This window comes from Nipponia nippon, unplaced genomic scaffold (assembly GCF_047370975.1).
Source record: "Nipponia nippon isolate SJK-2023a ecotype South Korea unplaced genomic scaffold, ASM4737097v1 scaffold_1, whole genome shotgun sequence".
Lineage (NCBI taxonomy): Eukaryota > Metazoa > Chordata > Aves > Pelecaniformes > Threskiornithidae > Nipponia > Nipponia nippon.
The window spans coordinates 161468031-161492891 of NW_028262290.1; the positions used below are offsets into that span (position 1 = coordinate 161468031).

A 24861-nucleotide genomic window follows, 5' to 3' on the forward strand; every position below is an offset into this window, starting at 1 on the left:
TTATTTATCCATTCAATAAAATGTATCAAATTGAAAAATATTTTAAAATTCATGTGTAATATAATAAATTCTCAGAAGAGAGTATCATATTACAAATGTAAAATCAGGTCACACTTATAACAAAGAAAATTGCTCAGGTACGGTTTTCTACTCGCAGTAAAAGCTAGTTCTTAAAGCCCATAAAGTATTGGTTTGGAAAAACTCCCATTTACATTTGTGAATGTTTGATTCTCAGGGCCATTAACTGGCAGAAAATAGCATTGAGTTAGATAGATAGGAATTCCATCTACGCTTTTACTGACAGCTAACGATACGCAGCATATTACAAGCTTTAATGTCTAGCAAGCACATGCAATTTCATTTAAATAGAAGTGCTATTAGCATTTTCCAGGATTACACTGATTTTCAAAAGTGGCCATCTTATTATTATTTGTATTTGGCTTCCTCCGTGTTTCCTCCATTTGTTTATTCATAATAGAAATGATGTTAGCCCTGTCACTTCACATAATTAATGATGCACAAGAAAAATCAGTAAAGAATATCCTTTGCTGATTATTCATAATTACTTGGATACTGCAATAGTTGTGCTAATGGGGAAATCTGTCTTCGGTTTAATTATAAAAGTCGATGGAAATTGCATTGGAAAAAATTGATCTACTCTGTTTCTGTCTTCTGTGATAGAACTCAGTAGAGAGAAAATAAGAGGCTCTTGCCACTTATTTAAAATTGTTATCTAAATACTTCGTTTTTAATTACTTCTTATTTTCTCAGATAATACTGAAGTTGGCTTATTTTGATTTGGATGATTGATTGTCAAGATCCAATAACTGTTTTCCCAGTCTACACTCCAGCACGCTATTTTTACAGGAAAGTACTAGTAACAAAATTGCTGGCATGATAGGTTGGCGTCACAATTTTTTTTCCAGAAAAAGTCCTAGAAAAGGAGTAAAGTAATGGAATGATGAAAATCAGAGATCTGTAGCCCCCAAATATAGCCTTTGTAGGACAGGAGAAAAATTCACTCTATACACACGTATGAAAATAGCAGAAATGTTTGCTTTTTGTGGGCAATTGTATGCCAAAGTGGTGACATTGCTCCATCCATTACAGTGTGACACCTAATGATGGGTTTGGACCTCTCTCTTCCTAGAAAATGTGAATGTCACACATGCTTTTTGGTATGGTAATTGTTAGTTCTTTTATTATGTATTCTGATAATATTTAAAATAACTAAACTTGGAATATTGTTTAATGCCAGTTCATATGTAGGGCTTTTTATTTGTGCATCTTCTTTTATTTTTACAAGTTTTTATCTTCTAGATGATGGCAGATCATGAGTTCAGGAAACAGAAGTATGAACAAACAATAAACCTTTACCAGAATGTTGTGGAAAAATCACCAGGTATATAACATTAAATAAGCTTGAAGATTGTGTGTTTCTTCAGATTTCCACTTTAAGTTTTAAAAAACTAACTTATGAAAATGTGAAAACTCTGTTTTCTTAATTTCACCTACAAAATTTTCCCCTTCTGCATAAAATCCAGGATTTCTCAGGACTTTCTGTAGTGTCACATATAGAATATTAACAGATCTGAAGTTTTCTGGAAGAGCTTTCTACTTCAAGAAGCTGGAAATGTTAGCAGCATTTGAATTCTTTTCGGCTCTGTGGCTCTGCCATTTTTTCTTTTAAAAACGTTACCCTCTTCCCAAGAGATAAGCAGTATTCCTGTATCTTATTAATTACAGGCCCCAAAACAAAACAAAAAACCTCTGCATGATTTAAGTCAATATTTAAATTTTGCCAGTTTTGAAAGCATCTGAGTTATTGTAAGGTAGGGATAAAATGTACTTTATTGCTTTATAATTTTTAGGTAACTTTTCAGCCCTGGAAAGATGAGTTGATTTGCTGAGAAGAAGTGGTAACCTTGATAAAACTGCATTTTTCTTTGAAATGGTGAAGAAACATGATTATTTTTGGAACCTGGATATAACTACTGCAAAGGACTCTACTGCTGGTAAGCCATGCAAAGGAATATTTGTGGATTTTGGATTTTCAGAGCAGAGCTGCAGAACCTCCATGCAGTTTATGTGACTGCTTTAAGGCTCAGTTTGTTAAATTTTATTTCTTCATGTGCACAGAAATGAAACTACTGTTTTCAGATTTGCCTGTAAGTTAGAGCTGGTAAAAATACAAACTTCTTAATAGGTCAAGACTTCTTTTGGAAAGTACTGGAGCATGAAGATGGGGAAAGCTATATATATAGTGAAACAGAGTACTCCAAATAGAAGTATGTTGATTTGAATATATCCACTGCAGATACTTCACACAAGAGCCTTGATTGTACATAGTCCTCCATCTGCAAACATTAGGAGACAAATCCTGGCTTAAGTTATTTCAGTGAGCCAGGATTCTGCCCAAGATGTTTTTCTATAATGTAGTCAGTAAGAGAATTCAAATATGTCCTGTAACATACCATAAAAGGCACCTATTTGTTTTGGGGATCTCAAAACATTTTCTACACATTTATGTTATACACATGACCTCTATCTTCTACAAATTTGGGGTTTTACCCATTTTCCAGTTGTATATATAAGTCCAGGTAGTTCTTAGTCTACTTTTTGGCTTCAGACCTTTTTGGCATTTGGCTTTAAAATGAGAGATTACATCTGATATGTGTCTGTAAATGATACATCAAAATACAATTAAACAAAACTAAAATACAATTAAACAAAACTAATTTGGACTATATAATCTACCTGATAGCAAGAAGGTGGTTTTTTTTTTTTCCTTTTACTGCATAATGTCGAATACACAAACCCAAATTGTTTGTAACTAGAATCTCTTTAACTTAAGTATTTAGTGATTTCTTTACGACTTGATTGCTCAGAGTAGGTCTCTGCAGGCATAAGCAACTGGAATGTATTAAATATGTGAAGGCACAATAGAGAGTAGATGGCACAGAGCTTTCAGCATGCGCTGGACTGTCTTTGCAGCACTGAATGAAAAACTTAATAAAATGTTCATTATGTAGATGTGCAATTTTTTTTACTTCTGAACATTGACATCTAACTTTATGATACAGATTTGGGCACTTGCTGTGCTGAAATGGGAAGGTCCGGCTCTTCCTCCTGCCTTGCTTCTTGCCACATGGTCTCACCTGCTTCTTTGCACAGGTTCTGAAAATCATCCAATTCTATACCTGCCTGATTCAGCTTTCTAAAATGACAAAGAAATAACCAGCAAAAATATGAATATATTTTCCCGGAGTTAGAGAATCAAATCATTTTACCATGTGAGAGGAAAAGTTCCAAAGCTTAAGGCAAGTGAGGACCTTGTTGCCAGGAACAGAGCGATAACAAGTCACTTTTTTTTGTAGCAACAAGCTGTTAGAGCAGCTCAATCATATACGTAACCTTGGCCTTGGCACAGCTGATGGAGCTTGCCCGATCATCAGTTTTGAGCGACGTAAGTACCCGTAACTGGAGAGCACATGAGCCAATACCCTAATGCTGGATGCTATTCTAATTATAAATTATCCTTGCCAGTTGCTCAAAGGGGTTCTTTCAAGACCTCAGTTGTTAAATGAAATGCTGTTCTTTATCAGTATTGCTCTTCACTATTTTATTTGTCACCATCACCATAGTACAGGTGTAGCTTTGTGAATTGTGTTAACCAACATAGTTAACATCTGACACAACCCATCTATTCTCTTACTCTTTCATAAAGGGAACATTGTGCATTTAGTAGAGCTCGTGGTTTTGCTAGGATTTCAGGGTGGGAGTGAGAGCATCAACTTTGACATTAAGGTAGAAGTTTGGAGAAATGTAAGCAGCTGTGTCCCAGAGAGAGACTTGAATTGGCAGGTTTCCAGCAGCGCATACTATTGACAGAGTTTAAATTCATTCAGCACCTAAACAAAAGTACTTCATTAATTGCAGAAGCACTCTTCGTCTAAGCATATAAGCAGAAGTGAGGTACTTAAACAGTCATGATTCAATGCAATAGTTGTGGTACTTGGGGAAAAGTAAAGAAACTCATTGTCTTCCAGGACTAACTTCCTCCTTCAGGAGCAGAGTTTACATGGTTGGCACCTGGTTTGTCTCTTTTTTTAAATGGTTGATTTTGCATTAATCTGTGCATCAGAACTGGCAAGCACATGATCTGTAAAACTGTAAGAACTGTGAAGCTGTAAATTAAAGGATGGCATATGTATGAGAAAACCTATACATCCACCAATATATTATAAAATAAATTCAACATCTATCTGAAGAAATTCATACACTTGTTTATAGGTTTGTATACAGAGGTATGCTTACTGCAAATATTTCAAAATTCCCTTTTTCTAAAAATACTTTTCTTTTTTGTGGTGTTTTATATAGGTAAATATAGAAACTTCCAGTTGAGAAGATTGATTGCCTTCTATTCTTTTCAGGTAGGTGTGTGGGACAATCTAATCAAGCTCTGAGATACTTTAACAAAGCTAGAAAGAGCAGTGACTGAGGCCAGAGAGCTATCAACAATATGATTCAGATTTGTCTAAATCCTCTTGGACTTTGGCTCTTCGTGTGCCTCATGACCACAACTTTTCTGACAGACTTTTTATAACTTATGGAACTGATTTTTCTGCTCTGGTGAACTTAGCCATTCCTTCCATTGTTTGGGTTAAGACTACATTCCTGAGCAATGCTTTGTCTCTGTCAAAGACTTCTACCTGTAGGGATGTCTGTAAGGTAGGTTGGCTCCTCTCTTGAGGTTTTCCTGTGCATTTTCATTTAATTGTCAAGTACAGCACCTTTTGTAGAGTCCTTTTGAATGCCTAAACCAAGTTCTTACGCTCTGCAAAAGACTAATTTGATTCAGCGCTTTCAGTGAGTCATCCCGTTATTCTCCAGGGGGACAACAATGTACCACTGCTGCCTCAGCATCCAGACTTTTCAAAAAGGTAATACTGTTTGTCAGAAACTTTAGGGTGAAAACAGTAACTGCTTCACTTTGCATCAGCAGCAGGCTTAAAAATGAGGCATCTGGACAGAGTTGCTGATGACAAATAAATTCATTCTGAGTCTATTAGTAAATCAAATGAGTGGTACCTGTTCTTTGTTCCCGAGTCCAACTGGCAAGACATGGCTCATGTCCGTGTGATTAAAATCTTTCACCTCTAAACCAGAGTGCGTGCATTCCAGTTGCCTATTGGAACCGTTCCTGGCCTGTATTATGCACTAAAATGTGACCAGGAATTGTCTGAGACTGTGGTGGCTGACATGGGGCAAAACCACACCAGGAACGGTGCAGTTTCACAATACAGACAACAGAAGGAAATGCCAAGCCCTTTGCTCGGGTGCTGTTTAGTTCTTGGCGTAGAAGGAGCTCTGGGCCTCAAGATAAATGTAGAAAAGTTCCCTTTGAGCCAACTAAACCTCTGGAGTTCTGGCTTTGACTTGGACTGTGCGATATCAAAGATGCAGAACATGAAGCTGGTCAGTGTACCAACTCTCCTGATCACTTTATCACTTGATCAGCACGAATATGTCGCTTCTGCAGAAAGTCTGGGATTTTCTTTATCAACGGCAAACACAGAGAAAGGATATAGCAGAATGCCTTTCGAATTATCTTTGCTACTCTAGTTAATAGTTATGGTTGCCTCCTTGCTTGGTTGGAAGGTTCATCCCAGTGATCTGAAAACTCTAAGTTTGTCATGCTTGGGAATATCCTGAAGCCCTATATGAAGAAGATCCATCAACCACACATCGTAACAGGTAATATCAGTGCTATAATATCAATAAATAAGGTACTGCAAGGTTCCCATCTTCTTTACCAGCCAGCAGCATTTAGCATCAAGTTTATCAGTGAGTGACTTGCCAAGAGCTTCAAACACGCTAGTGAAAGTACTGATCTGTTTAAAGCTGATGACCATGAAATGGGGAGTGGGGGAAGAAGGGATGGGGAATTGTGTCCTAAGCAGTGTAGCTCAAGCAAGGACCACGAGCAAGGACTTGAGCAGCAGGCCCAATGGGTATGGACCCAGATGAGGCTTCTCATTTTTTTTTTCCTCACTCAGCATTTTCTCACAACGTAGCAGTTTCCATGAAAGTCTGATCCAAGGCTACAGCTCCACTATATCAGAGCTGACCCTGAACACAGGCAGCTGAACACCCAGGGAGGGTGAGGATGGGGTTGCAGCACCCACTGGTGCACTCAGGACCCTTGCCAAGTGGGCTTTGCCAGTAGAGTTTCAGCTGATCCTACTCTTGGCCAAGGACCTTCTTCTGTTTTCAGGGTATCCAGTGAGTCCAAGATCCCTGCCCTTCCTTCCACATCTTCTTGTAGTTGTTTCAGGCCAGAATCACCATCCCAGGCTCTGCTGTCCCTTTTCAACGGTGCTGGTGCTTGTGTTGGTTGTCCTTCTGGATGAGAGCATACCTGCAACTTCTCAGCAACAGAAATTCTGATCCTCAGTCAAAAGTCACTCTGCTGTGCATCCAAGTACACAACGTTTGTCAACTGCTATCGTCTGAGATGCTTTTCTTGGTTTGGCTGAAATGCTAGGCACTGCGAACACAGTTAATTGAAACTAAACTAGATGGGCATCTCCAAGTTATGAATACTCAGCCACCATCTCAGCATCCACAAGTGGGGGAACTCTGCTTTTTTCTGCTCTTTATGTTGAGTTTCCTGAAATTGGCTGAAATCCCATTATTTAAGATATGTTTTTGTATGTATATTCCTACATCTCTTGCTTTGAAGCCATAAGTATTTTTCCAGAAGTTCTGATATTGAGAGAAACAGATATTGTAGGGTGTGTGCCTTCTTATTACACCAGTGTGAATGACATGAGAAAGAAGAAATGAGGGAAAACAGAGAAGAGTAACTTATATGTATCCCCTGTGCATACTACTGAGATAAAAGTTTGTCAGTTTTGAGTGTGTGAATTTATGTACAGCAAAAGCACAAATGTACATCTTGACAGCACATCTAGAAACAGAATATTGATATCTAACCATTCTTTTAAAACGTATTTTCATTTTAAAACTAAAGGAAAATGTAGCACTTCTGAAAACTGCCATGCTTGTGAGACCTGGAGTAGGATGAGATTAGCTATCGAACAGATATGCAAATAGTAGCAGTTTAAGGGGATTCATTTCTGGTCTGGGAAACAGTGTGATTTATGAGATACTTAGAAAAACAAATGCATAACCACTGTGTTTACATATGGGGTAGTCAGAATTTATAGACAAAGCTGCATATTGCTTTATATTAGTCGCTATTTGATAAACTAGGAAATGCCATATGGAATTTAATGTTACAGTAATCCAGATGAGAAGAAGGAAGCTGTGCAACAGGGTGTAAGAACAGCAGAAAAATTATTAAAGGAGTTTTGTCCTTGTTTTCAAGAGGGCCAAAATGAGCTAAAGACATTACAGAACTACTGTTTAATGGCTACTACAGGCATACACAGTGTAGAAAATGCTCTCAGTGTATTTGTAGAAATGGCAAAAAATGAGGTCAGAATTCATTAAGATCTTTTCATACACATTCCTTCCTGCTATAAATTGCTAATAGACTCCTGCTTTGGGTTTTTACCTGTTTTTTTCTCCCCAATGAATAGCATTTTCTTCTTAACTTTAAACTAAAAGCTTTGAAAGTAAATTAATAAGCTTATTAAAATACTTATATAGGAATGTGTTTACTACTTTTTTCCATGTTGAGTAAGGACTGAAAAAGACAGAATGTGGGCTACTTATTTTGTACTTTTTCCTCTTTACTTAAGGTCAAAGTGGACTTTTCCAGTAAACACACTGGGTGAGAGTCTGAGGTCATTAATACTAAACTTTTCAATTGATTTCAGTGGAGTTAGGAATACCGGTATTTATAAGGCTTCATAAACTAATTTTTCTAAAGTATACAGTTTATTTGCATGTAGAAAATCACACCCGTAACTCTTAAGAGTTATGAAAACTGTGAATTTCAGTAAACTGCTTACTAGCATGACAGTTACTTAAAAAACTGAAAGAAGAGGTTGAATTATGTACTGAATGTTCTGCAGAATCTGGAGGCAAGATCAAGCTACTCTGCTGTTAAAAGTAGATAAAAAGGACATTATGTCTCAAGACTTGCTCTTCGAATTCTGTGACGTGCATAAGCAATATGAATTGTTGACATTTTTCTCCTTTCCCAAGATTTTCACTATAGTCAAATCAATATTGGGAAATAGCAGTGTGAAATTACAACTAGCTGAACACTCTGGTCCTGATCCAGCAAAATATTTAATTACATGCTTCCCCTGCATGGATATGTGTACTTAATGATTTTAATAGAGCTATATGAATGCTCAAAATCAATCATCAATTATTTAACATATTAAAATGGGTAACATGTTTTGCTACTTAAAGGAGCCCTTTGACCTTGATTTGCTTAGCAGTGTTTTGAATAATTAAAAGGTGAATCATCCAAATTCTTCATACTGCACTGAGGAAACATGTTGTCACATTGACAGCACCCAGTTGTAAAACGTTATTCCTGGAAATTTTATCTTTGCCTGTAACATGGGCGATGGTTTCCCTTTCGGATCTTCTGTGCTCAATGTTCAGACAAGCTGAAAAGCTTTTACAGGTGTTTTAATTATAAGAACTTTTGATCCATATATTCCATCTAGTTTGTCACTAATATGTTGTTCTAATATAAAGATTTCACATATAAATTCCTCTGTATTATGAGATCCTAAAAACCTGCCTGTAGGAATTCAGCTGGAAAAAAAAAATGCAGCTATATGTTCAGTGGGTTTTTTATGCTATATTGGGTGTGTGCTATAAATGGAAGTACTGAGGTTTATTTCACAATCTGTTAACAATCTGGTTTTGCATTAGCCTTTTGTAATACGACAGTGCAAGATATGATATGATCACTAGCATATGAAGGGAGATTGCTGTAATTCGTGTGATTTATATTTTCTTAGCAGGAAAGCATTGAAAGTATTTTGGCAACGGCCGAACACCATGTGATACTTAAAACAGACCACCAAGGCCAGAATTCAACTAAAACAATTAGCAAAAGTAAACTGGATGTTGTCAGATGCTGAAGAGTTAGAAAAAAGTAGGGCGTTAGCTGTTGTTGCTCATCTGCTCCTGTACTCGGCCCTGGTGAGGCGGCACCTCGAGTGCTGTGTTCAGTGTTGGGCCCCTCACTACAAGAAGGACATCGAGGTGCTGGAGCGTGGCCAGAGAAGGGCAACGAAGCTGGTGAAGGGTCTGGAGCACAAGGCTTATGAGGAGCGGCTGAGGGAGCTGGGGTTGTTCAGCCTGGAGAAGAGGAGGCTGAGGGGAGACCTCATTGCTCTCTACAACTGCCTGAAAGGAGGCTGTAGCGAGGTGGGGGTCGGTCTCTTCTCCCAAGTAACAAGCGATAGGACAAGAAGAAACAGCCTCAAGTTGTGCCAGGGGAGGTTTAGGTTGGATATTAGGAAAAACTTCTTCATGGAAAGAGTACTTGGGCACTGGCATAGGCTGCCCAGGGCAGTGGTTGAGTCCCCATCCCTGGAGGTATTTAAAAGCCGGGTAGACGTGGTGCTTAGGGCCATGGTTTAGTGGTGGGCTTGGCAGTGCTGGGTTAATGGTTGGACTTGATGATCTCAAGGGTCTTTTCCAACCTAAACGATTCTATGATTCTATCTCCCAGTTCATTGGTCCTTATGTACCGGTTTACTCTCCAAATAAAATGTGTACTGAGGCAGTACCCTGCAGTCCCCAGGAGCTGTGTCAGGGCTCTGAAAAGCACAGCGACATGACAGGCTCCTTTCCCAGGACCACAGGGGCTGCGAGCGTGTTAGCCCTCGTTTCCCAGCCCTGGGCAGTGTGAGCCCACCAAGTGTTTGGCACCTTACTTGCAAACTGGACCAGGATCCAAAGTGCATAGGGCCTTATTACCCAGCAAAAATTTTTCCTTGAAGCCCTCTTTTTTGGGGGTTTCCTAACACAACGTGCACATTAATTGTCTAGATGGAAACAAATTGTACCATGGGTCACACATGTTCATTATCTTAATGTTTTCTGGGATATCCTATTTTCACTCTAAATCTGTTGTGATATCAGATATCTGTTGTGCTGTTTGAATCTCAGATTGACCTCAAGAAGCTATACAGGTGGTAAACCACTATTTTTTCTGTATCTCTTGAAGGTTTCAAACTTGCTTTCAGTGACTTAAAGGATAAGAGATATGTGGAGGTGACAGAAGTTTGTCATGATGTAACTCATTCACAAAACTTTGAATTGCGTCATGAGAAAAACAGCTTTTAATTTATTATTAACTGTTTTTTTTTTTAACTAGGTTTTGACGGTCTCTCCAAGTTATCCAAAGATTCATGAAGATTTTAGAAAAGGCATAAGCAGCAATTAAAACCTAAAAATAAGATCTTAATACAAAATGTTTAGCTATTAGAGATGTCAGTAAACACTAGAAATAAAAAATGTTGACTAAATATGTATTTTAGACTTACTAATTAACATAAAATCAAAGTTTTCATTTTTAGAAGAATCACATGAAAAGACAACTGTTTAAGAAAAGAATAAGATGACTCAAACATGAACGATAAAGTCTGTGTGTGTTCAGCAAGGGAGAACTTTAGGTTCACCAACAGGGGACATTGCATTTATCATAGCTGTATTATAAAGAAGGTTCAATTTAAAAGACAGTGAATATCAGACTCTCTCTCTTGCAGCCAATTATGTTATTTGCTCAGACTGAAAGAACCCTAAAGTGGCAGTAAATTGGATTTATCAATTTTAAACATCCTTTACCTGCCTGGATGGTGTAGAAGGGTTTTAAATAAAACCAGTAAGACCATCACATGCAGTAGTCCGTGTTAAGGACATTGTAAGACCTGCCATCTCCAGCAGCCTCCAGCACCTGAGATTTCTCCTGCCCAGCTGCTGGAGCCCAGTCTGCTGCACCCTTAGTGGGAACACTGGGCCCTCATACCTGCTATATGATCTCCTACTTGCCAGCTAGTCCAGCTTGCTTGTCCTGCACAGCCCCCTTGAATACCCCAAATCCTCAAGTTCATCTTCTTTTTCCCTTCTTATCAGTTGCACCACCCAGGTTAGCTCTCTCCACAGCCCTGCCCGTAGTTCCTTCATGGCCCATCAGTTATGGTCTGGAGACTTTTGGTCTTCGTCATCAGCTTAGTTATCCCTTGTCTACCAGGTTTGTGTCTCTGTGTTTTGTTTATCCCTTTCCCTTTTACTTGTTATCCCCTCTGAACTAAAAAGGTTCTTGATCTTACAACGTTTATGAAGCAGACGCTCTCACATTCCACGTACCCTCAACAGTCTGTATATCAAACTTCTTTAAAAACCACTTGCAGAGTAGAGTTTTGTGCATTATAACTTACCTGCACCTCAGATGCCTAATAAATTTATCAGTTAGCATTTTTCATGCATGTGTATACTAACTCTTGATACAAAAATTCACGGATGCTTCTTTTCACAGTCCGAATCTCCCCAAGGGAGAAACGGAATATTCGGAGAGTCCCTGAAATGAAACTCAATAGCAACGAAAATACTATTAAGCAGGTATCCTTTATTGCAGCACTGGGCAGCACTGGGGATTTTCCACCCTAAGTGCTCCACCGATTTGGTAGACTTTCAGAGATTATCTACTATAAAGTCATACATATTCACAGGATTTCTGAGAATTCATTTACATAAACATGAGACCACCTGGAATTTATTAACATATGCAAATGTACGATCTGCATGCGCAGTCATCTCCCGTGGTGGTCTTCAAGTGGTCTTTGGGGGTCTTCAGATGAAGGCTCGTAGTCTTCTTCACTGTGTTCGCTGATTGACCTTTGCTTCTGCACAAACTCAGTGCTAGGATCACATAAACGGTGTCCTTCAAGGCTGCTGTTGTCATTCTTTTATGCATTTGTTCTCCCAAGGACAACTCCCTCAGAGTTGTCTGAGATGGGATTATCCCTTATGTTACAACCATTCTAACTACTCTCTAAATCACAAAGGCCTTTCTTTTGTTTAGTTAAGTGACTAAGATATTTACAATATCCTCCTTGCCCCTAGGCTTTAATTCTTTCAGGAGGCATTTTGAGGCAGTGGCTTTGTCTATCTTGGCTTTAACCCTTTCACTCTAGTGTTACTCAGTCACTTGCCTTTCCATCAAACATCAGTGAATATGCATTAAGTGCATGTATTTCGTGAGACTGACCTTAATTTAATAAACACTTTTATCATTAAAGTGAATATGCAGGCATTACCTCATGTCATTTTATGATTTCCAGTGTTGAAATGTAAAGGTTTCTCATTTACTGATTTTATGTTTCCTTCTTGCTAAGAATTTCTTTTGAGTCGGATATATTTTAGATGAACCTTCAAAGATATGCTTCCAGATACAGAGATTAACAGTGTGGTCTGACAAATTAGCCACTTCATGTCATGCATCCCTTTCTAAAGCTCAAGAGTACTCATACTGAAATAAAGGCTTCATCCTGTAGCAATAGAAAAAGGAGGAAAAAGTGAAGTAATTTGTTCCTTTATCCTCATTTATTGATGATTAAGGCCACTGTAGTATATTTATTAAGAACTGTACATTAGATCAAGGTTTTGTCAGTCTTCAGGGTAGTGTATCCTTAGACTTTTTTACTTAAGTAAAAAAGGTCATGTTGTCCTAACCTGTTGCCAAATGGCGATAAGCTAGGAATATTCATGGGTCTACTAGTGTGTCGATCAACTCAAACTCAGCTATGGAAGAGAAGGAATATTCATAAAAAAATAATGAAAAATTAAATACTCTGTGTGCATGGGAAGGAGTCTTCTCTAGTCCTGCTTAATACATTTAAAACCATCTCTGTTGAGGAGCATGTGCTTTACATTAGCACATATTTAAGTTAACAATGTGCTTAATACTATCCTGAATAGAGATGTTATGTTGAATTGCTGCTATAAAGAAGAAACCTTGCCATTTGCACTGCAAAAATAAATCTCAGGCTTTTGTTTCTAGAAACATAGTCAATAAATAAAGATATATGTAGGGCTGAACTGTGTCATGCGAAAGATCCATCTAGCCAGTATCCTAGTGACTATGGGTGATAGCAGATGCTTAGGAAAAGCCTGCAAGAGCAGAGCAAACAAAGCTGCACAATAAACATGCACAGTAAACCCTCCCAATGTCTGGAAGTCAGTTTGTGCTTTAGGACCTCCCTGAAAGATGACTATGTCCTCAATTTTGTGCTCAGTAGCTCCTAACAGATCTCATCAAGTCCACCCAAATCTCCTTATTTGCTTGTACGACTAGTCCTGGAATCTTTCCCCACCACCCATCCTACCCCTCACAACCTCCCTTTATCTTTCCCATCACTCCTAAAATAATCTACTCACCCAGAAAATGCTGCTGTCATCAAAATATTTAATTCTGATGCTCTGAGAAGGACAAAAAGGCTATATACTAATTAACTAAACAGTGCTAGATCACTAATTAACTAAACAACACTAGAACATCAATTAACTAAACAGTGCTGGAGCACCAACCCAGATGTTGTCCTGTTTTTTTCTGTACAGTTAAATGTTAGCACAGTCTAGCATAACACTGGTTTGCGCCAGACCGTGCTCCCCATAGCAACTCTTGCGCATGGTTTGGAAAGTTAGTATGAATGAGAGACCATGCTCCATAGGCAGCATGGACAAGACCTCTCTGTTTTAGACTCTTAAAGAGTTTTGCCGTATGGACACAAACAGGGCCACTTGAGTTGGCTTTGTGATGTGAAAGATATCCCATTTTGTTTACTGGTAAAGACTTGGAGCACAGAAATTCATTTTTGCCTATATTTGTGAGAAACCCTGAGATGGCTCTGGCTTGAGATGGTCCTGGCTTGAGATGGTCCTTCAGAGAGGAAGAGTCCTGGACTCCGATTCCTGGACTGTGCATGTTTTGAAACAGATTTCATAGCCCCTGGAGGGTTATGAGCCTCTGAAATTTAGCAGTAGGTGAGGTGTTGTGTTTTGGATGGCAGCTCTAGACTTCAGCACCTCAAGCCAAGCTTCGCAATTGGAGCTCCATGGTAATGCTGTGATACCAAAAACTAATCAGCCTTCTTATTGCCATTAATGCCAGTCTCCATGTTTTTTCATTTTCTTCCCTTACAGTCAAAGTCCTAACTCCTAAATTCAAGTTTTTTCACCCTGGCAAGGGCTTGTACATGGAACAGCTTCCCAGTCCCAATGCTCAAACTCCCCTCTCTCCATTCACATATGTCCTGTAGGTTCACCTCTTCCACAAACCATGTGTGTAGAGCCCAGAGCAAAACACAGACAGTCCCTCAAGAGCTCTACACTAAGACAATGTCTGAAGCAGAGGAATTCTGAAAACAGCTGTAATTCATGAGCCTCGGTGTAATTTATTTCTCCTTTGGGCATTACAACACATCTCAACATCAAAGCCACTCAGCTGCAAAATGAGTATGATACCATGTGCATTTCTGTAGAGTACAGATTATGGACAAACAATTACTCAAGCTAAATGGCATGATGTCCAAAAGGAGAATAAACAGATAACAATGTTCTTCAACAAAATTGTATGTAGGGAACACATAATGTCTTTGGAAAAATAAATTAGCAATAGAAAATAAGTGAGTTTGCCAGGTCTAACAGGGATGACGAATGTAGTGAAAGTGAGTAAAGAGACCGTTTGGCTAGGAGGCCACTTTCTGACCTCCTAGCCAAAACTAACTGGAAGCTAAAAATGATCTATGATGTAAGGGGGAAAAAGTGTTCAATGACTTAAAGACAGTCTCCATGCTGAAATATCACACTGAACTTTTTATAGCTTCCAATAAAATGGAAAGAATTTGTTAAAGAGGACTGTTGGGATGATATGGAAAAGGTCCTAGTCCTACCGTATCCATTCCATGGATAGTGGATCCCATTAGCATACCTGGGAGGATGAGCCTTGCTATCTTCTCCAGTTCATTTCCTTAACTCTTCCTTTTTTACTTGACAACTGCTCTCTGGCTTCAGTTAAAGTTCAAGGTGAGCTTTACTGCCCACCCGTTGATGGTCTGTGTGTCCCAAGGGGATTTCCTCTGATCATGGAAACAAGTCTCTGGGTTTCCACCAGCTACAGGCACTTCTTGTTTTCTTCCTCACTAGATATGTAAAGCAGGGCTGTATTTTACATTTAACTGAAGAACCTGTGCATCTCCTATGCTCCTAGATAGATGCCTTAAACCACTAAAGGGATATAAATCATCACGCTCCACAAGTATAAAATGGTTAGGGGACTGCAGTTAATGGGGATATAAAAAAACCAAAACATACTTCCTCCTAGAACAAGGTTATCCATTACAAAGGCTTCTACATTTTCTTCTAAAGTGCTACATGAAGGCCACTGTCAAAGATGGGATGCAGGTCTTGGCAATATTGCCTGGTGCCTCCCCTACCTACTGCCGGTCCCAAGCTGCTGGAAAGCAGTGTGGCAGAAGAGGACCTGGGGGTCCTGGTAGACACCAAGTTGAACATGAGCCAGCAGTCTGCCCTTGTGGCAAAGAAGGCAAATGGTATCCTGGGCTGCATTAGGCAAAGCATGGCCACCAGGTCGAGGGACGTGATCATACCCCTCTACTCAGCACTGGTGGGGCCACATCTGGAGTACTGGGTCCAGTTCTGGGCTCCCCAGTACAAGAGAGACATGGACATACTGGAGAGAGTCCAGAAAAGGGCCACAAAGATGATGAAGGGGCTGGAGCACCTTTCCCATCAGGAAAGGCTGAGAGAGCCAGGACTGTTCAGCCTGGAGGAGAGAAGGCTCAGGGGGATCTCGTCAATGTATATAAATACCTGAAGGGAGGGTGTGAAAGAGAGTCAGGCTCTTACCAGTGGTGCCCAGTGACAGGACCAGAGGCCATGGGAACAAATTGAAACACAGGAGGTTCCCTCTGAACAGCAGGGAACACTTTTCTACTGTGAGGGTGCTTGAGCACTGGCACAGGCTGCCCAGGGAGGTTGTGGAATCTCAGTCCTTGGAGATACTCAAAAGCTGCCTGGACATGGTCCTGGGCAACCAGCTCTAGGTAGCCCTGCTTGAGGAGGGGCGTTAGACGAGATGATCTCTAGAGGTCCCTTCCAACCTCAGCTATTCTGTGATTCTGGGACCTTTTCCATTCCTCAGACATAGCACGTGTCTTTGCCAGCTGCACCATTCCCTTTTTTCCCCACTGGCCATAGCCCAGCTCCCTACCTCCCCTCCTGCCACTGAGAGCCAGCATTTTGGCACAGGCAGAGGAAAACTCATTCAGCAGGGAAGAGGGAACAGAAAAGGATCCTAAAAAAAGATCAGCATGTCCAGCCAAGGTTGATTTAACGTGTTCAGCCAAGGTTGAACCACCCTCAGTGCTTCTCCCTGTTTGCTATTGCTCTTTTTATCAGTTTTTTATCAGACAAAGATCAGTTCATGTTACATGGAGTAGCAGACAGCTGGACTGACAGATAAATTTCTAACAAGGGAATACAACATGTGCATCAACAATTACTGGTCTGAAGTGTTGGCTTGTTGAGCTTGGGTTTGCATTGTTTTGTTTTCGACTTGATCTGAGCGCTCTCCAAATTTATCAGTTTTTTTCTGTTTCATGGCCCTGTGGGAGCTATGCAGTGTGGAGGTGTTTGTGTAACCTTGGGCTCTACCTTGAGCAAGTAGCTGCTCCCCCTTTTTTTCTACATGGAGAACATTTTTGATCGGTTAAATGAGTTATGTATATAGATAAATTGTATTAATCACAAACTTAGATACAGCTTCTTATCAGATATTTCAGTATAAAAAGAAATTCTCTTGGAAAAATGCTACCAGCTCATTAAAGATGCTTCAGTATCTGGTTCTTCTCAGCTGCCTGGGTAAGTTGCAATTGAAATGTTTGAGCTGGGGAAGGCTGAGCCTCTCAAACTCTGACTAAGTGGTGCAGATTAGAGCATAACAATTTTTTTCTCTGCAGTTACTGCACTAGGGCAAAACCTTATGTGGACACAATTATTCTGTCTGGAAGGGTTTTTCTCTATTGCGGTAACAAGATCTCCATGAAAAAGATCTGGTGGAGCTCTGAGGGAGGGGAGAGGAAACCTGCACCCTGAAATAAAGGGGGTTTAGGTTGGTGCACAACTGCCTGGCAGTTATGGGGCTGCACAGACCGCAGGAACAGAAGTCAATTTATATGAGCTTTGCCCCTTGAAGCCTGTTTATGCTATTTTTCAACCACGGAGGCTTTAAAGACAGCCTCCAGGATGGAGAGCGATCACAGTGTCACCATGTGCAAGTCTCAGTCACTTGATTTCAGACTCGCTTGGCTGGCTGCCCTGCGCAGCACAGGTTTGTCACTGGCAGTAACCCGCGATGGCTGGCGCTCTTTAGGAATCCGCATGACAAACTGCACTCCGTTTTTTTGTGTGGTTAGGGGCAATCTCTGGAAGTCCCCTCAGGGATGCTTTTCAGAAGGATGGGCTGACAGGCCGAGTAATTGGAGGCCACGAGGCTCAACAAAACAGCTGGAAGTGGCAGGTAATGCTGGTGTCTTATACTTGAAAAAAGCCTTATACTTAAAAAAACAGTGGGAAAATGACAGCTTCCACTGTCCGAAGCCACACATGCTGTTTCTGCAGAGGCACGGCATAGCTTGGGTGCAAAATATGTTGTCGTTTGATCCAGGTATCACTTCAAATTGCCTATGCTGACTCCCCGACTTTCTACTCTCACATCTGCGGTGGAACCCTTATCGGCAGCAAATGGGTCATGACCGCAGCCCATTGCCTCAGCATGTAAGTAGGATAAAAAGCATTAAAACTCCTGTTCTGCTCCTCATTCTTGCTGCAGGCAGGAGCCAGACCCTTCTCACCCTCTGAGCGCCCCACTGGTGCCGTTCCTTGCACAGCTGGACATCCCTCTGCGCACTTAATCAAGGGAACTGGAAAACTCTGTTTGCTTTAGCCTTGATTTTACACAGTAATTGCTGACTTCCTGGGAGTGGAAATCAAGCTGATTTCTGATTTGCATAAGAGGAGGTGCATTTGCATGAATGTGAGCATTTTGAATGGGTTTCCATCTTGAGAAACCTGCACAGAGATGGAAAGATTGGGTGAAAGGCATGTTTTGTAGCTCACGGGCCATGTTGTACAATTTGCTCGGCAGCATGTCTAACATGCACCGCCTAAACGATACAGCGTGACACCAATAAGCGAACACGCCTCTTTAATTACTCATGCCTTTAGTGAATGTACTTACAATAAAGTGCAACAAGCTGATCCTTCACGCTCTGTTTCAGATAGATGCAGAGATGCAAAATGAACGTTCTCGTTCAAGACCAAGGTCAGCACTGTGTTAGCTGATGCTGCACCTTCACTCGCTTCGCCAGCAAACTGCAGGCAGCATTTGCCTAATTCATAAGACCATTTAGCTACCGTCCATTGAAAATCCTCCGGTGGAAGGTGCTTTAGAAATTGTTACATTGGTGGAAGGTCTCAGTGGTGCAGGAATTACACTGCAAAGCTAGTGGTGGGGAGTAGTTTTTACATTAATTACCCTGTGATTCATTTTCAGGCCACCAGGAGCAACCTACCGAGTGGCTCTGGGTGAGCACAGTCTCTTGAACGTGGATGGCACCGAGTACTATATTGGTGTGGACAGAGTCTTCATTCACGATGGCTGGAATCCCTATGACATTGCCAATGGGTAATTATTTTGAATGTCATCAGATGGTTGAATGGTACTTAGCACCCTGTCCCGCATGTGTTTATGTGTATATTGAGTCCGGTTCCCAGTGGGGTTGGATTTGTGGGAAGCACTGGAAGATGACGCGATGGAGATTTCCCAAATGACCTCCTCTCTTGGACGTGTTACACGGTGTCTATGTGGATGACCTCAATCCTGGTTTGCCCAAGACGGGGGAAAGATGGGCCTCACAGACAGATCCAGGATGTACAGCAGATTCAGGGGCTTGCCCGCAGTCACACCACTGTTTGCATCGGATGAAGGGAAGCCAACAAGGAAATGCTGAGGGACTGTCTTAAATCCCCCCTCGGAGGCATGCCTGTCCACCCAGGGTCCACTGAAATTCACTCTGAGGTTGGGTGCCTCCGAAGGAGTAGGAGATTTTTGGGATTTTTGTAGGAGATTTTTGGGAGCCTTTTATCAGTCTGTACCATGGCCTCTTCTCTCTTAATTCCTCATCTTTTCCTGTCGCCTGTGATAGCTATAAGGATTAATTCATTATGTTTGCAAGGTGCTTGTCTATCATCATGCCACAGGCTATAGACCTGTATAAGTGACGAAATGTGAGTGCGGACATCTGGTTTATGAGTAATCCAGGATTTTCAGTAAAGGGTCTTTTATCTGTTTCCCATTTCAGCTATGACATTGCCCTGCTGCTCCTCAGTTCTCCTGCCTATGACAATGGGTTTGTTGAGCTGGGAATGCTTCCACCTGAAGGAGTAATTTTGCCCAATAACTATCCCTGCTATATTACCGGATGGGGATTGGTTAGTGGTAAGTAAGGGGGGAGGAGGAGTGTTGAGGGTCCCTCCTGGTTTCAGAGGGACCACCGTGCAGTTAAGGCTGCCCGAGGCAGGGTGCGGGCTTCCTTCCTCAACCACTGGAGCTCCTGGACCAAAATCTCACCCTTTCTCTGCTAGCGGGTGGCAGCAGCGCGGACAGACTGCAGGAGGTGATGCTGCCGGTGGTCGACCATGAGATCTGCTCCCAGAGTAACTGGTGGGGATCTCAAGCAAAAGTCACTATGATCTGTGCAGGTGGAGACGGCGTGAGGTCTGGATGCAGTGTAAGATCTGTTATTATCAGAGGATTTTCAAGCTCCCCTCTTTCTCTTTCCTTCCTATCTGACCTTGCTGTTCTTTCAGTGAGTAACCATTGCTGCTCCTTCAGCTGGGACCCGGTTTTGCTATTTCTCCACCTGCAGTAGCTCTCCTATAAATTCTGGCCCCTTCACTGTTTTTCTTCTGAGTATCTTCTAAAGCAGATTCCTCAATTTCCCAAAGAGCACCCAGCAGAGAGGGAACCTCCAAATCCTCAGAGTGCATCTCTCCCCTCTCATTTTGGAGGGGAGATTTGCCCTTCCTTCCAGCAGCATGTCCCATTGACCAGATCCTGGGGAAGGGGTTAGGACTTTGGCAGTCCCCTCTGCCCTCATCCAAAGGATGAAGCTTCAGGGAAGTCCTACCACTCCTCCCATGTTGCTGTCATGTTGCACCCTGGACCAGGCAGTGCTCCCCCACGCTTTTGCCCTGCTTGTCACCCTTCTCCTCCCCAGCCGCTCTGCTTACATGGACAGCAGAGGTTGCTTCAAGCTTTGGTTACATCCAAGTTTCACCATCTGGCCGAGGTTAGGTGGAAAAGGAAGATGCTGTGAGGTCCCCTTCATCCCAGGAGCTCCAGGTGGCCCCTGAGTCAAGGCAAGGAGGTTTGGTGTGTGAAGACAGGGGATACACATTACCTCTGCCTGTATTCCCTTCACTACAGAGGTGGCTTCTGGCAAAAGCAACCATGCAGAGCCTTTGAAAAAAATGAACAAACACGTAGGATATTTGATTATGTAAATATATAAATATAATATAGAACCATATAGAAAAAAACAGGTTATACAATTATACACAGTACAATTACAGGTATAGTATAATTACAGGTCTACATATATTTAGTGTATTTTTTGGTGTGGTTTAATTATGGTAGAACCTTGTTACAAATTGGGATCTGAGCCAAGCAAAAGCTGTTATCTTCTCATATCTTTTAACTCAAGTTGCTTTCTTTTTTACCTTAACTTCCCGGGACCCTTTGAATATACTTGTTTGCAAAGAACAAGGGGAGCAGCGTTTCCCTTCTACCTGGTTCCTTGTAGCTGATTTTTTAAGAGATGCTGTGCAGGTGGACCTTGCTGGGAAGGACTGCATGTCGTGCAGTGTGCACTGGACTAGTTGCAATGGTGGTGGGAAATGAGGGTTTCAGCCCTTGCTGGGGTGGGTATGTGTATATGTGTATATGTGTGTATATGCGTGTAGACTGAGGTAATAAATTGTGGGTCTGATCTTTGCAACATCTTGGGAGGTGCTGGTCGGTCTCTGCTGCCATGCGGCTGGGCAGCGGTCAGCCCTTTGCAAAGAAAGCAGCACAAACATTTATTTTCATGTTCAGGACAGTGGTTAACTAACTGGTGCTCCTTAATCCTATCCAGTCATTCCTAAATTGCTCAGATAATTGGGCTTAATATGTTCCTCTCCTTCCTCTGATCCAGGGGGACTCTGGGGGCCCTCTCAGCTGCTACAGAGACAATCACTGGGAAGTCCATGGCATTGTCAGTTTTGGGCTAGTTCCTTACTGTAACACCTACCAGAAGCCAACAGTTTTCACACGTGTGTCAGCCTACGTGGACTGGATCTACAGTGTAAGTTGCTTAGTGCCTGCGAGGGAACCTGATGTATCTCCCATGAAGGCAAGGGAGTGCCAGAGGAATTGGAGCCTTTCATTTATTAAACCATTAGGAGTTGAACTGGGAGAGCTGGGGAGGTCTAAAATCAGGATATTTGGTGCTACTTTTGGTGTAGTCAAACAATTGTAAGGAAGGAGCTGCTGCCTTGGAGCTGAAATGCTCTGCTGAGGACCACGGACAAAATTCAAGCCAGGCAGGAGCTGGGCTCTGTGTCCAAAAAATGATCATTGCCATTCACCCAGACAAAACCTTACTGCAGGAAACCACTGAAGAAATTATGCAGCAAACGTAAAGCATCTCTACAAGTTCAAGTCCTGCGGTGCCACACTATGCACTCTCAGCTTTACATTTGGGAGCGAGCAATGAGCTCTTTGCTCCCAGAAATAATGTCTGGCACAAGAAGCAGCCGTTTCCCAGGCACAAGGGATGGTTTTGTGGAAATGCCGCTGTAAACCGTGGGGCCTGCTGGAAAGAAAGATGGGGAGAGGTATTTTTAAATCACTGCAAGGAAGAGGGAGGCTACTGCAGGCCATAAACCTTTCTGGGTGAGAACAGGTTGTTAGAGCAGTCCCCTGGCCCAGCTGGGAACAAGCCCTTCTTCAGAGGACTTACATGGGATGGAGACGTGCGTTATTCTGGCCCTTTGCTGAATTCACCTCTTTTTTTGTTTTCCAGACTACAACGAATAACGGGGGTTTGTAGAGAAGGATCGGCTGGTGCATGAGTATGAGAAGAGCTACAACGAAGTATCTCTGCTCATTAACCCTCCTCTCATCCCTTCTACACCTCTTTGGGCTATTAATAGTAAGGTTTAGCTAAGAATATAATAAAGCATCAGAGATTTCAACCAGTGACCTGTTGCTGTGTCTGCCTGGCCTTAGGCACCGGCTCAGACCGCTCAGCAGGGAAGGAGGCTCCAGCAAATGCCACAGCCTGTAATGAAAATATAAGCCTTAACTTGGGGCTGGGCTGTGGGCAGTGAGCATGGCTCTTCAGGGCTGTCACTTTGGCACCAAACCCAAACTATGATGCGTTTTTCTTTCTGAGGGATTCCTTAGGAATAACCCCACCAGAGGCAAAGGTGGTCAGCTCGGTGCTTGCAGGTCAGTGGGAGCAGAGCAATGGTGTGACACTGCGGGGCATAAGTATAAACTGGGAGAGGAGTGGCTGGAGAGCAGCCCTGCAGAAGGGGATCTGGGGGTCCTGGTCGGCAGCAGGCTCGATGGGAGCCAGCAGTGTGCCTTGGCAGCCAAGGGGGCAAAGCCCATCCCGGGGTGCACCAAACACAGCATAGCCAGCCGTCAAAAGAGGGGATTATCCTGCTGTACTCAGCGCTGGTGCGGCCTCACCTGGCGTGCTGGGTGCAGTTCTGGGCCCCACCGCTTAAGGATGTGAAGGTCCTTGAATGCCTCCAGAGGAGGGCAACAAAGCTGGTGAAAGGGCTGGAAGGAATGTCCCGTGAGGAGCGCCTGAGGGCTGTGGGCTTGTCTGGTTTGGAGAAAAGGAGGCTGAGGGGCGGCCTCATCGCTCCCTGCAGCTTCCTGAGGAGGGGACGTGGAGAGGGAGGTGCTGAGCTCTTCTCCCTGGGATCCAGAGATAGGATGCATGGGAATGGTTCAAAGCTGTGCCGGGGGAGGTTCAGCCTGGACATTAGGAGGCCTTTTTTTACCGAGAGGGTGGTCAAACACTGGAACAGGCTTCCTAGAGAGGTGGTCGATGCCCCAAGCCTGTCAGTGTTTAAGAGGCATTTGGACAGTGCCCTTAACAACGTGCTTTAACTTGGCCAGCCCTGCATTGGTCAGGCAGTGGGACTAGATGATCATTGTAGGTCCCTTCCAACTGAAATATCCTATCCTATCCTATCCTATCCTATCCTATCCTATCCTATCCTATCCTATCCTATCCTATCCTATCCTATCCTATCCTATCCTACTCTACTCTACTCTACTCTACTCTACTCTACTCTACTCTACTCTATTCTATTCCATTCCATTCTATTCAACTGCAGCCAGCAGAGGTTTTGCTTGTAGAACTGGGTTCTCTTTGTATTCCTAAACAAACAGCTTCAATACAGTGCTACTCATACAGAGGGCATCTGCCTCAAGTGTATTGGCAAACTCAACCCATAGAAAGCACGATCCATCTAACATTCTTAAATTCACACTGTGCAGGATGATTATTTTCTTAATTCATTTTCTAAGACTAAGTACATAGAAAAGGGCATTTCTGGAGGGTGCTTTTCTAGTAAGGAAGCAATAAATTCAGTGTAAAACAATCCCCTGCGCTGTTAGGCATGCAGGGGCCTGGACTCCAGCCAGCTGGGCAAGCCTGTCTGCAGTGTATAACATTGCCAAATAAAAGCCGTGTTCCTATTAGACACACAGCAGGGTCAGTAAAGGGAGGGAAGGGGGAAGAGAGGGAGACGTACGTGCACACTGAAGCAAGATTTGTCTTTTGAGGAACTACAAAGCCATCTTCTAGGAATACACGGGGAATCCCACAGCCTTCCCTCTCCCCCTTTTTCTCTGTAGAGGATGAGCATTTATGAATGAAGGATTTTGATTTAGCTCTTTTTCCATTTTAAACTATCTATGCCTCATCTCTCCTAAAGCCTGCACACACCTAGGGCATAACACTATTTTTGCGAAAGCCTCTCTTTTTTGGGAATGCACATTTCTTTTCTCCAAAAGCCACTAGAGGGCATTGGCAAACTGAAGGAGTATCCCATACCGTTATCGCCGACTGCTAAAGAAGTTTTGTGGGCCAAGAACGATAAAATGGCATGTACACAGCCTTGCACTCTGTCCTTCGTGTTTGTTTGCAGACACAAAGATAAAAAATGACACACAGGAGCTGCTTTTCGCTGCCCTTATCCTGAGGTCCAATTTGCAAACAGATAAATCTTCCTTATTACGGCAAGCGCAAACGAAAATGAAAGCAGCAGCGCTTTCTTTAAGGCTCGTAAAAGGAGTGGAGTTCCAGCTGTATTTTTAGCTCTCTGCTTTATTGGACTGCACTTGGCAGTGTCTCCTGGGTGCTCAGTAGTTTGGCAATTTTCCTCTTCTGACAAGTTAAAAAAAACCCAGATCTCAGCTTTCCTGCCCTTTAATATTACTGAATGGTTCTTGCTCCTTTTAAGACAGCATGTGTGATTTCTGCTGCAATATCAAGTTCAAATATTTAACTTCTCCTGAAGGATTCTAGATCTGTTCGGCTCAGTGGTGGAGTAATGTTCCTTAAAAGTTCACTTAGGAGCCAAGTGACAGGAGCACGCTGGCGTCTGAGATCTTGGCCTGACTATGCTCAAACATTTCCCTTTGTGTTTCAGAAGGAATTAAAAAGACACAGATCAAAGGCTTTGGGAGATTAGATTTTTAAAGAG

The 24861-nt window shown here is 42.2% G+C and overlaps 1 protein-coding gene across 1 annotated transcript; it reads left to right on the forward strand.

Annotated features, from left to right (window-relative positions):
- The first annotated feature begins 17437 nt into the window (after window positions 1-17437).
- On the forward strand, window positions 17438-22232 carry LOC104021776 (chymotrypsin-like elastase family member 1). Its single transcript, XM_009475377.2, has 7 exons — window positions 17438-17545; window positions 17693-17802; window positions 18581-18712; window positions 19389-19525; window positions 19672-19817; window positions 21285-21434; window positions 22155-22232. Exons 2-7 carry the CDS (start codon window positions 17777-17779, stop codon window positions 22179-22181), a joined length of 618 nt encoding a protein of 205 aa, XP_009473652.2. The 5' UTR covers window positions 17438-17545; window positions 17693-17776; the 3' UTR covers window positions 22182-22232.
- The last annotated feature ends 2629 nt before the right edge of the window (window positions 22233-24861 follow it).

Bases quoted from the DNA above. Each gene is read 5' to 3' on its own strand.
- LOC104021776 (XM_009475377.2), top strand. From the start codon at position 17,777: ATGACCGCAGCCCATTGCCTCAGCAT. The intron at 18,713-19,388 runs GTAATTATTTTG...TTCCCATTTCAG, and splicing joins CCCTATGACATTGCCAATGG to CTATGACATTGCCCTGCTGC. The intron at 19,526-19,671 runs GTAAGTAAGGGG...TTTCTCTGCTAG, and splicing joins CGGATGGGGATTGGTTAGTG to CGGGTGGCAGCAGCGCGGAC.